Consider the following 17494-nt stretch of genomic DNA (forward strand, 5'->3'; position numbering starts at 1 on the left):
TTCTACTATTTTCTCTACTCTCTTCAGTAATGTTGTGGTTGATGTGTGCTGCAGGATGCTGCTCAACAGACATGCATCTCAAGTGAGTGATTTTTTTCATTTTCCCCTTCTAAGCCATTGTTTCTGGAAGTATTCTTATGTTACCACTTATTCTCTGTTATTTTTTGGTTGACTTGGAAAGACTGCAACCATAGAGCATTTAGGGAGGGGGGGTTTGCAAATAGAGTATCCGTATCAGATAATTGGTTTAGAGTGTTGCATTCTTCTGCAGAGGGAATCGTCGGGAAATATAGGAGCTATAGGGAATGTTAATTTTTTTTTATCATTTATATAGTTCTTTGTAAGTGGGTGGCATCCCTTTGGCATGCCTTTTTTATTTGCTGTTTGCATATGACAACATTAGATAATGGGTGCACATCTTTGAAACACAATTTTTCTATCTCATAAACAGTTGAGGCTAATGGGTGAAATGTTCATATTGAAATTTAAAAAGGAAGCTTGTCTTCATAGAACTAACTTTCATGTGGGGAGTTAACCTCCTGTGCTTGGAGGCATAATACCCTATGTAGTTTGTGTTCTCTTTTGCATGATCTAAATGTTTGTTGTATGAATTTGTATGGTTTGTATAGGAAGCTCAGGATACGGACAAAGCACATGCTGCACTGTTTGCTCCTTTCTGGAATGAGATAATCAAAAGCTTACGCGAGGAAGATTATATCAGCAATAGGTAGATCATGGGGTCTTCCTTGTTATCATTCCATAAATTTATTTGTGTTTGCTGTTCTGCAATCACAATTTGCTTCATGGTTGTTTTGCTTTCAGGGAGATGGACTTGCTTTCTATTCCGAGCAACACAGGAAGTCTAAGATTAGTTCAATGGCCACTGTTTCTTCTTAGTAGCAAGGTGCATCTTATCTTATTACCTTTTAACATCCTGCAGAATACTTTTACCTTTTACAAATGAATACCAGTATCATACCAAGCTAGGTCTTATACTTGTATGCTTTTCCAGATTTTATTGGCAGTGGATTTGGCTTTGGACTGCAAAGATACACAAGCAGATCTTTGGAATAGAATTTGTAAGGATGAGTACATGGCATATGCAGTTCGGGAATGCTACTACAGTGTTGAAAAAATCTTGCATTCCCTGGTTGACGGTGAAGGAAGACTCTGGTATGAATGGCTTTTCTATGAATGGGGCTTTTGTATCCCGTGTTTTGGGGGTGTGCAGCTGTTCATTTGTTTTTTTATTTTGTTTTATGCTTCCTGTATCTGATAGGGTTGAAAGGATCTTTCGTGAGATCAACGACAGTATAGCGGAGGGATCACTTGTCATTACTTTACGTCTTGAGAAGCTTCCTCATGTGTTGTCAAGATTTATTGCACTGTTTGGACTTCTGGTATATGTTTTTAGATTATACTTGCTGTTTCTATTCAGAATTAATATTGTTGGTTTTTGAATATAGCTTCAAATAGACAGTATAAGCATTTTGGTTTCTTATCTAAAGAATAATGTACAGACTAGACTTAACCCATAAATCCATCAAAGAGGGGAGAAATGGTCGTCCCTCAAATCCTATTTTATCCTATACAAAAGCTGTACTGCCTGCAATCATCCAACTTCACAGTCAAACCTGCCATTATGCGCAAGAAACTCATGGCTTCCTATGCTAGCTTTTAAAAATTTATAGCCTGTGGACATTGTATACCATTTCATGATCTTCCTTACCAATAAAGCATTATTGATTCATTAGAATTATATTTTTTTTTCATTGAAGTTAAATAGTTAAAATCTATCAAAGCGGTCTCGTATTTAAAAAAGCTGGAGCAATATATTATAGACAATGATAAATGCAATTTCTGTTGGATTTAGGCTATTTTAAATTGTACATTTCAATTTGAGATGCAACTACTTTACATATTGTACTGGTAGGCATATTTTATTCTCATGTTTTTACTGATATAATGTTATTTTATTGAGGCTGACTACATTAGTTTGGACAAGTTATGGGGGTGATGCTACATGGATCGTCTCTAATGTTAGAGAATAATATAAGTCATATCTTCGGACCTCACATAACAGCTTGAACTATTAGGTTGAGATAATTCTTTGACATGGTATCAGATTTTTGATGACCAAGCAGTCACAAGTTTGAATCTCGTCATCCTCATTTATTTGATAAAAATTAAGCACAAGGTAGTGTTGACTTGTGCAAGTTTCAAGCCCGAAGGGCTTTCACTTGAGGGGGTATATTAGAGAATAATATAAATCATATTTTGGAATCTCATCTAATAGCTTAAGCTATTAGGTTGAGATGGTTCTTAGACATCTAGTATGATATTATTGCTTTTAATTGCTTTAAATTGAAAATTTAATTTGAAAATAGGGTAGCTTAAAAACACAATACTGTTATTTATATGCTTTTGTGGTTTAATATGAATGCCATCTTTTCTTTAAGGTAGTATAATCTTTTTTTGATCATGTAATATAATTGAGACTGCTTTACCTTAAGGTACTGTATTCCCAATTATGCTAGTTATTCTTTGCTAAAGTTTATATAGATTTCTCTCTATTTTGGTCATGCCATCTGTTTTTAAGTTCTGTTTGTTTTGTGTTTGTTTTGTGGTTCAGATGAGCATCAGTGATATGCTACAAGATTTGAATTTTTTGTGTTGCTTATTTTAGATATTTGGCATATGTGGTTAGAATATCTGGCTGTCTAAAGAACCAACTCAAACAGACTATCAACTTGTTTGATCTTTGGTCATTACAATTTATGAGAATATTATCACCTGGCGAGCCAAAAAAATTCCAGCTCAATTCAGGCTTGTTGGTCTCACCAGCAGCTACCAAGGGCAACTCAGCTGCTTTTCCCATAGAAGGCTGAGTGTTAAAACTGTGGTTTTACCATCAACATTGACAAGTGTAGTATGTTTTGCTATATAGATAGTCATCTGGAACATTCAAGACAGGGAAAAGCTTGTCCTTTTGTGGTTACCTGCTAGTCATGCTGACTTTCTTGTGTGCCATTTTCCTTGATTCAAGTGAATCCATTTTAACTAAGTCTCTATGTGAAATGAGACCATGTCACTCATAAACAATTGGCATTTTTCTGACCACAAAAACTAGTAAATGCTAACAGCATGATATTGTTGTGTCGCATATAAAGGGCTTATGTTCCCAGAGCCAAGCCATGTGACACTGTACTTAGCTTGCCACAAGTTCGTTTAATGGTCTTTTGACATTGGTTCTGCTTTGGCTGGATGACAGTAATGAACGAACCAGGCCCAGCTTTTGACCAATTAGAAGGCCTGAGCTGGTTGTGAAAAATCTGAATTCATTTGTATCTGGTTTCTGGATTAAGTTTGAAACTCAAAAATGAGTTTCTATGCATTGAATATTACGAGCCACAATTATTATGTTTACACATGCACAAAACTTCTACCTTGAGCTTGAGCTTCACCATGGTCATGGATAAATCTCCCTGGCTTGGGTCCATAAGTGTTGATCTGCTAGATCATCCGTAGTTTAGGAAGTAGATGGACAGGAAGCAGACATGAATAACAGCAATAAATTGTATTTTAGAAAGTAATACATGTTACTTTATCATCCGTAGTTTAGGAAGTAGATGGGCAGGAAGCAGACATGAATAACAGAAATAAATTGTATTTTAGAAAGTAATACATGCTACTTTTTATTTGCCCTTTTGTGTTCCTGTTTCACAAGAATAATTCACTTGTGTCTCAGATACAAAATGAGACTCCTTTACTTGCCAATGGTGCTGCAAAGGCTGTATATGCCGTGTATGAGGCTGTTACACATGATCTGCTGTCATCGGATCTAAGGTATTTATTTATTTTGGGCGGGGGGGTTGAGCCTCACTGTTGCTTTATTATTGTATTTGAAACATGATAATTCAGAATTTAGTTTTGATTAATTGCTACAGAGAACAACTTGATACATGGAATATTTTAGCTAGAGCAAGAAATGAAAGACGCCTGTTCTCCAGGATAGAGTGGCCGAAGGATCCAGAAATTGTAAGCAGCTGTGAGTAAAAAATCTGGTTTTGTTCTTAGTTTATTGTGCTGGTTGCATTTACATGGGTATTTTTTTTATCTTCCTTGTCACAGAAGGAGCAGGTGAAAAGGTTGCAACTCCTTCTCACCGTAAAGGACTCTGCAGCCAACATTCCTAAGAATCTTGAAGCAAGAAGAAGATTAGAGTTTTTTTCAAATTCACTATTCATGGATATGCCTTCGGCAAAGCCAGTTTCTGAAATGACACCATTTAGGTAAATATGATCTATAGTATGTCAAATAGTATACTTTGTGCCCTCCTTTAAATTGACATGTCCATTTGTTTCATGTAAAATAACTTGGTTTTGGAAATATTTTCTTGAAAAATATATTATGCTCCATTGTTTGGCTATGTTAATAAAATCTACTGGAAAATAATTGTTTGGTGTTTGGTTTATATGAAAAATAAGTGTTAGAAAAAAGAATTAATTAGTGGTGAGACCCATGATTTAATGACAGTGATTGTTTTGTAAAATATTTTCATATCCTTGAGAACCGTAAATTGTTTTCCTTGTTTCAAGCTTCTTCTTCTTCTTCTTTTTTTTTTCCTTTTGACTGTAAAATATTTTCAATGACATAGTTTTTTCGAAGTGAACCTAACAGGAGAATATTTTATGCAAGCATATTTTACACGAAACAATCATAGCCCTATTTGTCTCCTTCATGCTTATGGTTTTGATTCCTTTGCGAACAGTGTCTTTACTCCATACTACAGTGAGACTGTGCTTTATAGTTCCTCTGAGTTGCGGGTGGAAAATGAGGATGGAATATCCATTCTTTTCTATCTTCAAAAAATCTTTCCAGGTATATCTTTTTTTGGTTGTTCTACCCTGTAAAATATCTCTCAACTCCCTGTCTTGTGGAATTTTTAAACAGGGCCGGATTAATGAAAATGCTAGCCCTTTAGTATATTCATTTATCTTTCCTTTTTTGACAGTTAGTTTTCTTTATCATGTTATATGATTGGCATCTGATATTCTCCTTTGTTCATAGCTGAGAATCTTTTTTTTCGTCCAGATGAATGGGAGAATTTCTTGGAGCGGATTGGTAGAGCAGAGTCTACTGGGGATGCAGATCTTCAAGAAAATTCTGGTGATTCCTTGGAGCTTAGGTTCTGGGCATCTTATCGTGGACAGACGCTAGCTCGGACTGGTTAGAATTCTATTTATTATGATAGCCACATGATTCTTATTATTAATTGCATTTTGAAATTGTATAATTTCATACTATCACTTTGCCATTTTCTTAGTGTTTTTGGGTATTTTTTTTTCTTATTATTCTGTTTTCCTTGGGATGCAGTCCGTGGTATGATGTATTATAGGAGAGCTCTGATGCTGCAGAGTTATCTAGAAAGGAGGTCACTGGGAGGTGCTTAATTTTGAACAACTCTTATTGATCCATTCGATCTAAGAGTTAAGAAATAAACTCACAAAGGTCATCTTGTATTTGCAGTGGATGATTATTCTCAGACAAACTTTTCTACATCACAAGGTTTTGAGTTATCACGTGGAGCACGGGCACAAGCAGATTTGAAGTTCACTTATGTGGTCTCCTGCCAGATTTATGGGCAACAGAAGCAGCGAAAGACTGTAGAGGCAGCTGATATTTCTCTTTTGCTGCAGCGGTATATATTCTTTTTAATTTCAATAGAATTGAATGTTCTATTTTTATCCCTTTGACCTCTCTTTGCTATATAGATGTTAAATGGTTATCTTTGTTAATATCATATTTCGTATAGGACATATTTAACTACAAAGCCAAAGTATTTCATGTCACCTTGATGCGAGGGATAGTTGCTGGGTGCCTGTTTGTTTGCGAGTTTGGCATCTCAATAAATTTTAATCCTGGAATGGGTATTGACCAGTGCTGCATAAAATCTCATTTACTTCTGATGTAAAGAAAGAAGATTTCTGAGTTTTTAATCTATTTTGTAAATGTGATATTTGCTATTCCATATTTGTATGGACTTCTACTTTCTTGCTACCCATACTAAGACGTTACTTGGGGAGTGAGATGGCATCCTTACTTGGTGCCTGATCTTGATCTGGGCAAGATTCCTCTTCTGCCAGCTGACTACTCTGATGTTAATTGCATTCTCTCTTCCTGCTGTATGAGCGCATATGTTAATAGTGGATCTATATCAGATTTTACTCCGATGTAATCGGCTAAATGATTAAGTAATTCATGTTGCAAGTTTCTGTGCACATGGTTATGTATGCTATTTTTCTGAGTCAGGAATGAGGCACTTCGAGTTGCTTTCATACATGTGGAGGAGAGTAATAGTGCTGATGGACAGGTTTCCCATGAATTTTATTCAAAGCTTGTGAAAGCTGATATACATGGAAAAGATCAGGTAGGCAGTTTCTTTTGCAATGTTTGTCAGCGGTGCAAATTTTTCTGTAGTCATCCAAGATCATTTTGCTAAAAGAAACTAGTAATTTTGGCATGTGCATCCACGTGTATTATTTAATTGTTAAAAAATCATTTGTTAATTAATTAAGTGATTAAATTAGATTTTGAGTTTGCTTTATATTCAAGTTTTTCATCATGCTCTTTTACTCTTATTTAGTTAATTAATTAATTAATTTTCCTTTACCTAAAAAAATATCCATCAAGTTAGCATCTATATTGAATATGAAAATGTTATAGGATGTGGAGAGGTTATTGTTAAATTTAAAAAAATTGAATTTTTAAAGTGTTAAACTGATTAATAATTTTCTGTATTTGATTATATTTTGAGATAATTATTTCAATAACAGATTATATTTACATAATTTGCCAGTCATGGTTATATGAAGAACATCAATTGAATCAACAATAAAAGGATCCATAATTTTATTAAGCATGTGTATTAAATTAAAAGTAATTGGTGTGCATGATTGCCATTACTTGTCCAAGAGATTAAGAACTTGTCAAGTGAATGCATGGGATGTAGGAATTACTTTTGATTATGATTGAGATTCAAAAATATAATAGTGTTATAAGGATATAATAGTCAAACATTTTATACTTGTTGTAGTAGTTGATAAAAAATATCTTAAAAAGTTTGTGTTTTTATATATAGCCATGGATATTAGTGGGAACATGATTAGGATCCTGTGAAAGGATCGAACAACTTTGTGGCTTTGTTTCAGCTGCTTTCACATGTGAGACCTATGGCTCTATAGACATGGCTTTTTTTTGTTTCTACCTATTTAGATCATATAAACCTGTATGGTGCAATGTTTTGTTCTATTTATTCAGTTATGCCCACTTTTTGCAATTTAAAATTCTCATTGCTTTGGAAAAGAAATGGTTGTATATATAGTTTCTTCGCTTGGGCATTGCTATAAATGTGGTATTTGTGTGCCTTTTATCTTTATATGTAGGAAATATATTCAATCAAACTTCCTGGAAATCCAAAGCTTGGAGAAGGGAAGCCTGAAAACCAGAACCATGCTATAATTTTCACTCGTGGAGAAGCCATTCAGACTATTGACATGAACCAGGTTACATATGTGTACATATTCATGGATGTGTGCTCTACTGCAATAATTTGTGCATGTGTTTGTATTATTTGTGTTGCTTCATTCTTAGGTTAATTTCTGGTGTTTTGCTGCATTTGTGAACTAACAATGCAACCCTATGTTTGAATATTTCATTGGCTTTTATGATTGATGTTGGCTGGAGAATTGGTTTTATATTTTACTTGAATCTTGAGTTTCTGAGCAATTTACCGAGTTTCACTTTGTGCTTGGATGCTCATAGTACATGGGGCTAATCATTGGATAATATCTTTGGCCACACAGAACACCTGTGCAGTGCACTGGGGTTGAAGCCAAACAGATTTTTCATCTCTTAATGATAGTGATTAGATGCCATTATTGAGGGATGCTTTCTGCAATGGCTTTTATTTTGCCACAAAGAGACATGCTTTACATTTGATGACCTGTATTCTCTAGAAACCATATGAAGTATTTGTTGGTGCTGTTTCTTGTGTCTTTCAATGTATAGATAGAATGTGCTTCTGGATGACGAGGCATTTCTGTCGCAACTCCAGCTACATTTGTTAATGTTAAGTTTCTGGAATATTCTCGTATTGCAATTGGAATGGTGTAAGGTTGATGAGGAACAGCATATTGATGCAGGAACTTTCTTTATAATTTATATTATTATATTTCTGATATTAGGGTTAATCAATATGCCAGTATATGTGAGGAAGCTGTGGTTGATATGGTAACCTGAAAGTGTCTTTGCTATCAAAGATAATGAAACACTGATCTTTTTCATTTAAAATTACTGCAAAATATTTTATGCATATGTTGCAAACCTCTGACTCTGTAGATTCTATTCCAACTGTTTCAGCAGGCACTCAAACCACATTGATCATGAAAATCTTCCTTCTTATACTTTCTAATTGTTGATGTTGTTACTGAAATAATGTATTTGACCTTTTGTCTTGTCATGATGTTTGCTCAAAAATGATATTTGGCCCTCTGCTGTGATTAGCAAGTGTATAATATTAAATTTGTATCTCATATTTGTTATAGTAAGTTCTGAAATATATGAATAAATGGCTCAAGGAGTTTCTTGAAGTTTGTTGGTTGCTTTAGTTTGAATTTTAGTGAGAAGTACTGGATTTTACGGTGTATTAGCAGATGCTTGTTTCTTGCAAGCATGAGTTTGTAAATGGTGCAGTGTACTTCCTATAGTATGTATTGTTTATCATTTCTATGCTTCTAATTTTTTATTTTCTTTCGTAAGAAGTTTTGGAACCATATGTGTGTCTTTGCATACAGTGTTTTGGGAAGAATTAAAATAACTAAACCTGGTTGATATGCCCTTTTGTAGGACAACTACCTTGAAGAGGCAATGAAAATGAGAAATCTTCTTGAGGAATTTCAAGCAAATCATGGCATTCGACCTCCCACCATCCTTGGTGTAAGGGAAAATGTTTTCACTGGAAGGTTGGTCTGCTTTTCCTCGAAATAATGGCTACCTGATTTTTTTTTATCTTTTCTCTGACAGTCTTCTTAATCATTGTTTTTGGGTGTATTGATGCAGTGTTTCATCGTTAGCCTGGTTCATGTCCAATCAAGAAACAAGCTTTGTAACGTTGGGCCAACGTGTGTTAGCATATCCACTCAAGTGAGCAGTCTCTAACTTGTTTCAGCCCTATAAAGTGTGTGAGTGAGATTAAAGAAAATGTTGTCCACAATGGATTCTTCTACTAAAACCATTCTTTGTGACCAATTCAAGACAATAATCTATCATATAAACCATTTCTTAATTAGCTGCTTGGTTTCCATAGACTAGGCGTGCGGTATGTTATAATTTGATTTGTATTCACTTTGCATTCTAATTTTTGTGTAGCATGAATTACAATGCAGATACGTAACATGTTAAACTATTAGTTCCTATAGCTATGCAAAACTTGGTGCAATAACGTATGATGTGTAGTCATTTTGTCTGTTTCTTTATATTACTAATCAAATCTGTTTCATTAGCCATATCCTAATATACTTTGAAGTAAACAGTAATGTGTACGTCTGTCCTTCATTTGTGACAAATCTCCTATTTGAAGGCATTGAATTTAGGAATTGATTTGTTTTTTTTCAAACAAGTGAACATATACCAGGCCAAAATGACAATTTGTTTTTTTTCAAATTGTCTATACGTCCTTGAGGGCTTTTAGATTGGAAAAAGTAGTGTTCCTTTTTTTTTCTTTTTAAGTGTTATTTTTTATGATGATTGTAAATATATTTTCATTTATTTTGTAGCTTGTGTTGATGCACAGATGGTTTGTATGCAGATGTCTGCCTTCATATCATCTTTATGTCTTGCATGTGCACTAAAGGATGATTTATATAATAAATGTTTTACTCTTAAAGGATTGTCTGCAAACTTTTTATGATTTTGATTTTTGGTTGAAAAAATATCATGCAGGGTCCGCATGCACTATGGCCATCCAGATGTATTTGACCGTGTATTTCATATAACTCGAGGTGGCATTAGTAAGGCATCACGTGTGATCAATATTAGTGAAGATATATTTGCAGGTATGTTATTAATGAAATAGTGGAAATCATTCATCGTTTATGCAAAATAAATGGATTTTTTCAGGAGCTATTGATTATTGAGTGTTGTCTGGGCAAAGATATGATCAGTCTCTTGCTCTTGAAGTAATTTTTTGACAATCTTAAAAAATGGTTAAGCAAATAGGGAGTTGCATTTGACTTAAACTAAATCTGAATTTCTATTTCGACAGGTGGTGTTTCCGTTGTTAAACTTCTGGTCTAGCTTGTTAAATCCCATGATTCCTGGTTAGATCATTTGTGTTTTAGAGGATAGACTAGTACCTTTCAGTCTTGTAGTTTTAGTAAATCAGTGATTCTACCCTCTAGTATCCTAATAGAGCTGGAATCTCTCATTATTAAACTAATACTCATTGTCTGATGCCCTGCCCAAATTGAAATTTACATGCATTTTGGACATTTATGGCCTGCATTATATTTCTTGTGAACTAGTGGTTGCTTAGCAATGTGGAGCACATTGCATGATCAATGCTCAATCTCCAGTCTTACCCCACCCTTTAGCACGTTGCTGTTGTTACGTATGTTAGATATGAATATTTGGTCAACCAATCAAAGCAAAAGTGTTGGTTTTGATTAGAAGGTGCAACATATTGTAATGATTTAGTCAATCTTGCCATTTGTTGATATCTGAGATATGTCTCTTGAATGTTTTGTTTGCTGGGGCAGAAGGCTTTTAAGTTGATATTTTGTGACCCAACAAGCTTATTATAATGCAGCATTTCTGTCAAATATTGGATGGGTGATCATGTTGGCTGAGTGAGTTGTAACGAGCTCAAATGATTTTATGTCTACTGATTTTCATGTAACTAAAACGAGAATTGCTGCAGGGTTTAACACCACCTTGAGGCAAGGAAATATTACTCACCATGAATATATTCAGGTTTGATGCTCTTGTCTATTTCATTTTAGTTTATATTGAGAAGAAAATAAATATTCTATGTTGTTTGATATCCCTCTCCCTGTAGGTTGGAAAGGGAAGAGATGTTGGGTTAAACCAGATTGCCCTTTTTGAAGGGAAAGTGGCTGGAGGAAATGGCGAGCAAGTTCTAAGCAGGGATGTTTACAGGCTTGGGCAGCTATTTGATTTCTTCAGAATGCTTTCTTTCTACTTTACAACTGTTGGGTACTATGTGTGCACTATGGTATGTCTGTTTCTATTATTGGTTTTATCACTTAAAACAATTTTAAATCATGTAGCTAATCTTTTGGTTTATCTGACAAGGAATGTATCTTTGATTCAGATGACAGTCCTCACAGTATATGTGTTCTTGTATGGAAGGGCTTACCTGGTAATCTACCAAACTTCATTTATGCTGTCTTGGTTTGACCAACTTTTAGTCACTGCAAATTTATTTTATTTAATCTTAATTTAAACCTCAACTACTTCAACAGTGGTTAGAAATTATAATTTGTTCAAAAAGGGATCAATTGTATCTGCAAGCTCTGAATGACCAATTGCGAGCTTGGTGATTATGATTTCAAGTCTTGTTCTACTTCATTTTTCTCATAGCCTTGGAACATTACCATTATCTGGGAATTTCAGAGTATTGGTGTGTTTGCAGGGCTATTCCTTATCTGTTGGACATTTAACCGGCAATCTGTTATATGATGAGCAGTGGAATATTCAATTTTGCTGTCCACAATGATTGATGTTTCTTTAAGAATTTTGGGCATCATTACAAGAATGCTTGTAAGCTATGCTACAAATGGAAAGAAGAAACTTTCTGAATATAGCATTCTTAAAATACTGGAAACATCTTGTGGCTATGCTCATAATTGGAAAGGGTCCCATGTTATAACCACCCCCACCTAACCCCAAGAAAATGGACTTGGATTTTGATTCTATTCCGGGGAAAAAGAAGTTGATTTGTAAGTTATTCATTGTGAGAAACTTCAATATCAGGTAGATTGCATCATATTAGTTTTTTAAAAGGTTGGCTGCATCTTGTTAGATTTTTAGGAGTTTTGCATCAATAAATCACTTTAGGATACTAGGCTTTTCATTGTGAATTGGGATTATAAACTTCTCACTTTGTTTCAAGGATCTTTGTGATTCTTCTCATCCTGAGGGTATACTCTACGATGTTTCCAAGACAACTACTGGATCTGGGCCTCTTCTTATACTGCCTGTCGAATTACTTTTCATATGTACTTGGTCTTTTGTGCACAACTTTAATAAGCATATTCTCTCATTTAGACAAGGACATTTTTTGATTGCGTCAACTCTTTCAGGCTTTCTCTGGACTTGATAATGCTATATCAGTTAGGGCAAAGAAGATGGGAAATACAGCTCTGGATGCTGCTCTTAATGCACAGTTCTTGGTCCAGATTGGAGTTTTTACTGCAATCCCCATGATAATGGGTTTTATACTTGAACTTGGATTGCTTAAGGTTAGTCTATTTAATTTCCTTCGGTACAGTGTGTTTATTAATTTGTCTTCTAGGCATTTCGCATCTTTTGTACTACAAAATTGCCAGGTCACTTACCCTAGTTAAAGGCATTTCTTTTTGTGTTTGTGGTGGTTGGGAATATTTTAGCTGAGGCTCTACACCCCATTTTCCTTTTTCGTAGTTCATATCTTATGCACTAGGATTTATTCTGGAGACGTTATTTAATTTAATGTTGTTACTCCAATACAATAGTTCCTCTTGGTAATTTTATTTTTGTTTGGTGTTCCAGGCTGTTTTCAGCTTTATTACAATGCAACTTCAGTTGTGTTCAGTCTTCTTCACGTTTTCATTGGGCACCAGAACTCATTATTTTGGACGCACTATCCTCCATGGAGGTGCAAAAGTATGTCTCTTTCTCTCTTTTCGCACACACACCTCTACCTGCATACTTGGAAATTGATTTTTATGCATCTTAAATTTTGCCAACAGTACAGAGCAACTGGTAGAGGTTTTGTGGTACGTCACATCAAGTTTGCTGAAAATTACAGGCTCTACTCAAGAAGTCATTTTGTTAAAGCGTGAGTATGTTTACATGAATGATTTCTTGTTATTTTCGTTTTCTAATGGCACCTGCCATCCTGAGTCAAGGTGGGGTTGGGAAGAATTTGGTTGATTTTCTGTTAAAAGTTGTCTCTTTTTGTTACAAAACATTCATCCTTTTCTTTCAGGCTCGAAGTTGCCCTGCTTCTCATAGTTTACATAGCATATGGGTACACAGATGGAGGTGCTGTGTCTTTTGTTTTGTTGACACTTAGCAGTTGGTTCCTTGTCATCTCATGGCTATTTGCTCCTTACATATTTAATCCCTCTGGTTTTGAGTGGCAAAAGTAAGCCTCATGTTCTTATTTATTTGCCTTCATGTCATACAGTTTTAGAGTTATTATGTTTTTGCAAGAACTAAGCTGTCTGCTAATTACCATTATGTTGGCAAACAGGACTGTTGATGATTTTGAAGATTGGACTAGCTGGCTTTTATATAAAGGTGGTGTAGGTGTGAAGGGAGATAATAGCTGGGAATCATGGTGGGAGGAAGAACAGGTGGTGTTAAAGTTTCTATACATTGTTATGTATTTAAATGTGTTCATTTTGTGCTTTGTACGTTTCATTTTCTAATATTTATTACTTTTTAAGTTGGTTTCTTTCTTCTCCAGGCACATATCCAAACTTTGAGAGGTCGAATATTGGAAACAATATTAAGCTTGAGATTCCTCATTTTTCAATATGGCATCGTATACAAGCTCCATCTCACAGGAAAGGATAGATCTATTGCGGTATAGTTCTTATTTTTTGTTCTGATATGAGTTTGTGATCTTGTTTCTCTTGTATGTTCTTTAGAAACAACAATTAATAGCCCTTTGTTTTGATCAGGAAGAAACATTTTTTCCTTGCATGGCCTTTTTTTTCTCCCAGCCAATTTATTGCTTAGGATGTTTGTTGAAGATGGATATTATAGTTTGAATAATGCAATTTGAACTGTAATAGATTAAACGCTGAAAGTATTATTTGATTAGTAGTATGCCTTGTTGCTTCTTGATCTTGACAGTTGGTTTTGTTGTCTAGATTTATGGCTTCTCTTGGGTCGTATTGGTTTGCCTTGTCATGATATTTAAGGTCTGTATCCTTTTATGTTCATCTATTATTCCTTTATTTATGTAGCTATATTTGAGTATGTGTTATACTCATGTTCGTATGTGTTCTTTGTCTTATAACCATGAAGGTCTTCACCTATAGCCCAAAAAGATCTACCAGTTTCCAGCTACTGATGCGATTCATGCAAGGAATCGTGTCCTTAGGACTTGTTGCAGCTCTTTGCCTTATTGTTGCCTTCACTGCTTTGTCAATTCCTGATCTTTTTGCGAGCATTCTTGCATTTATTGCCACTGGATGGACTATCCTATCTGTAAGTTGAAAAGGCTTGTGTTCTATTTTCTGCATAGAACTACGTCAACAGCAATGATTGAAATGAAAATTCATGTGATGAATATTGCTGCTTAAATCTGACATGAAGGGTCTTATTCTGTAGTAGGAATTAGGAAAAAACTGGCTTTTATGCGAGCTGTAAACAAATTTCTAGGATATGTGCCTGTGTTTCGGCTTTAAGTAATAGTGGTTACTTGTGAAAGTAGCTCCATGATAAGTATGTGATAACACCAGGCATTTTATTAGGCACATCCTCTCAGAAAAACCTAAAAGAAAAAGAAAAAGAGCAGAGCGGAAAGAAAAAAAAGCTTGCTGGGGAAGCAAGAAGGATATGTTGTTTCTTTTAGTGGCTTTCTTCGGCTGCTTTTTTATTACACGTACTTTGGATAGAGGTTTGGTAGAGTACATGCACTTTGATGGTCTAAACTCTAAACTGCTGCTTTTATCTATTACCGACCTGCATATTACCATCGATGTCCTTACCATTCTTGTTATCACTGACTGCAAATCCCATTTTGATTCTTCTGAAACAGATTGCCATCGCATGGAAAAGGATAGTTTGGAGTTTAGGGTTGTGGGATTCAGTGCGTGAGTTTGCCAGGATGTATGATGCTGGGATGGGCGCGTTAATTTTTGTTCCAATTGCATTTTTATCATGGTTTCCATTCGTTTCTACCTTCCAGTCTCGCCTGCTCTTCAACCAAGCATTCAGCCGTGGGCTGGAGATCTCACTTATCCTTGCTGGAAACAAAGCTAACGTCGAGATCTGATTCTTCACTGTCATGGATGGCTGGTGTGGCCCTGTAGAGATTGTAGATCGTAGATGAGTAATCTTTTGTATGATATCGCTCTCTTCATAAATTATTAGCTTTTAAATTGACTGTACATGATGTTTGTGAAAGATGTATCTGTACAAAGAGGGCACATCTTTTTCCACTGATATTCTCCACTTCTGATCGCCGCAGGGGTAGTTTGTGTCGAATTGTGTGTAATTTTCCCAGGAGACTTTCAAGGTCAGTATAGTGAGCCCGTGGTTATCGGTTAGTCCAATTACATTGCTTCCTGCATTTCAAACTCTTCCGCCGCTGCAGCCCTAATTTCTTCGCCGGCCCTCTTACTGGTGTGGATCTTGTTCATAGAATCAGAACTGTCCGTCACTCAAACCAGTTAACCATTTGAGAAAACTGAAAACAGTAGTTGCCTTGTACAATCTCGTCTTGCAAGAGAACCGTCCATGCATGCATGTTATTTTCAACTGAGCTCGGCTTCGCGTCCCCTTTTTCCCTACGTCTTCTTTTTGGGATGTTGCCTATTTCTGGATTAAAAATAACGGAGCTCACTGTGCTGTGCAATTTCTAGCAATGAAAAGCCAGCCTCTCCACTGATAAAATTGATAAGAACGAGCAGGCCCTTGACTATAGGTATTATAACCTCAAATTCTTCCAAATTTTTAAGCACATGATTCATTGTTCTCACGAACTTCTTAAAAACCTTGTATAATTTCTGGGTTTCTCCTTTTTATCATTAACTTGAATGGATAGTTGCTAAGCTCTTACGTGATTATTCTAAATATTTTGATGGTAATGCTCCTATGGTCCACCCGCTTCAATTCATGATTACTTCTGAGAAATACTGTTCTCACTTGAATGATACATAACCAAAGCTGAATATTAAAACTGGTTTTCAGCATAATATTTTTAATATCTTTATTCTATAAATTATTTTCATTATTTTGTCTTAGGAGCGCAAGACTCGCTATTAGCATAGCAAATCTTCGTCATAAACCAAAGAAATATATGATTCATAATCCAAATTTCTGTTATCAGTCTATATAATTTCTCGTGCAGAGTTGATGGCAGATTTGTTTTCTCCTAAATCTTCGTTATTTCTCCCTTCACATGAAAATGATTTTGTTTTCAAAACTAAAGGGGATCTCCCATAACTTAGAAATCCATTTTTTTCCCGATATGTCCTTATTGAGAAAGGATTGTGATTATAATTGAGTAATGAAGGTTTAAATTTGCTAGTTATTATTATTATTTTTTACACATGGATCAATCAAAACGTTTTAATGATGAGTATAGTCGCGAAACGTTTTTTATCCTAGAAATCTTTTAATTTTATTTTCCTATGTATAATATGATATGTGATTAATTATTAAATTATGTTGTCTAGCACAACATCGACTTGGTAATGTTTTATACACCAATCCACGTCTTCCTATAAGATAGGATTCCATCACCAATTAAATTCATATAAATGCATGCAAGTGCGACTTGGCAACTTACAATATTTTAGTATAATGACAAATCAACACTAAATCATAATTCACACATCGTGTAAGCCTGTATGTATGTATGTATTTCCTTGAAGAATACATTTACAAGAATCCAACCATAACCATATAGAATTGAAATTTAGAATAATTTATAAATGAAACTAATTAAACATAAATAGTTTTTTTATTTTTTAAAGAATTCAACGACGAAATTCGAAGCAGTTAAACCTCATTTTCTATGTCCCTTTTATTGCCATCCCTTAGTCAAACAACAGAATCTAACCTATTAATTGCAATAATGGGACAGCCATGCTTTGGACATCTCAAAAGATTAAAAGAATATTTGGTCATTTACTTGATTATCTAAATAATTTATTTATTTATTTGCACCGAATCTCACAAAACAAATTGTTTTTCATTCATAAAAAATGTATTTTTTATTTTTTTATATGTAAAAATCCATCTAATGATAATTTTAACTAAATATATTTTTTTAAAATTATAACTATAAGTATTTTTTTTTAAGTTATAAAGTAAGGAATATTCACTAAATTGAAAAATTCCAAACCATTTTCCCATTATCCCGGGGATATGTTAGAGAAAAAAAAAAAAAACAAGCGCGTAAACAACGTGGGTGCCTCAAACAACAGTTGCCTAACGAACTACCTAACTAACAGTTAGCATTTAGCAAAGA

The 17494-nt window shown here is 34.7% G+C and overlaps 1 protein-coding gene across 2 annotated transcripts in view; it reads left to right on the forward strand.

Annotated features, from left to right (window-relative positions):
• GSL8 (glucan synthase-like 8) overlaps nucleotides 1-15589 on the forward strand; it is a 29668-nt gene extending 14079 nt beyond the window's left edge. The window contains exons 23-52 of one of the 2 annotated variants that reach the window (XM_011025794.1): nucleotides 55-82; nucleotides 630-727; nucleotides 823-904; nucleotides 1013-1173; nucleotides 1280-1400; nucleotides 3749-3846; nucleotides 3948-4038; nucleotides 4132-4292; nucleotides 4772-4881; nucleotides 5095-5229; nucleotides 5377-5445; nucleotides 5530-5701; nucleotides 6313-6430; nucleotides 7446-7565; nucleotides 8908-9023; nucleotides 9121-9204; nucleotides 10003-10115; nucleotides 10979-11031; nucleotides 11117-11293; nucleotides 11393-11440; nucleotides 12384-12542; nucleotides 12832-12945; nucleotides 13032-13120; nucleotides 13271-13429; nucleotides 13538-13640; nucleotides 13754-13873; nucleotides 14163-14213; nucleotides 14320-14502; nucleotides 15056-15285; nucleotides 15336-15589. In XM_011025794.1, coding sequence (XP_011024096.1) covers nucleotides 55-82; nucleotides 630-727; nucleotides 823-904; nucleotides 1013-1173; nucleotides 1280-1400; nucleotides 3749-3846; nucleotides 3948-4038; nucleotides 4132-4292; nucleotides 4772-4881; nucleotides 5095-5229; nucleotides 5377-5445; nucleotides 5530-5701; nucleotides 6313-6430; nucleotides 7446-7565; nucleotides 8908-9023; nucleotides 9121-9204; nucleotides 10003-10115; nucleotides 10979-11031; nucleotides 11117-11293; nucleotides 11393-11440; nucleotides 12384-12542; nucleotides 12832-12945; nucleotides 13032-13120; nucleotides 13271-13429; nucleotides 13538-13640; nucleotides 13754-13873; nucleotides 14163-14213; nucleotides 14320-14502; nucleotides 15056-15285; nucleotides 15336-15345 — 3373 coding nt within the window. In that variant the 3' untranslated portion in view covers nucleotides 15346-15589. Of the gene's footprint in view, nucleotides 1-54; nucleotides 83-629; nucleotides 728-822; nucleotides 905-1012; nucleotides 1174-1279; nucleotides 1401-3748; nucleotides 3847-3947; nucleotides 4039-4131; nucleotides 4293-4771; nucleotides 4882-5094; nucleotides 5230-5376; nucleotides 5446-5529; nucleotides 5702-6312; nucleotides 6431-7445; nucleotides 7566-8907; nucleotides 9024-9120; nucleotides 9205-10002; nucleotides 10116-10978; nucleotides 11032-11116; nucleotides 11294-11392; nucleotides 11441-12383; nucleotides 12543-12831; nucleotides 12946-13031; nucleotides 13121-13270; nucleotides 13430-13537; nucleotides 13641-13753; nucleotides 13874-14162; nucleotides 14214-14319; nucleotides 14503-15055 lie in introns of both variants that reach the window. The other variant, XM_011025795.1, reaches the window with a different exon arrangement.
• The last annotated feature ends 1905 nt before the right edge of the window (nucleotides 15590-17494 follow it).

This window comes from Populus euphratica, unplaced genomic scaffold (genome assembly GCF_000495115.2).
Source record: "Populus euphratica unplaced genomic scaffold, PopEup_1.0 scaffold22.1, whole genome shotgun sequence".
Lineage (NCBI taxonomy): Eukaryota > Viridiplantae > Streptophyta > Magnoliopsida > Malpighiales > Salicaceae > Populus > Populus euphratica.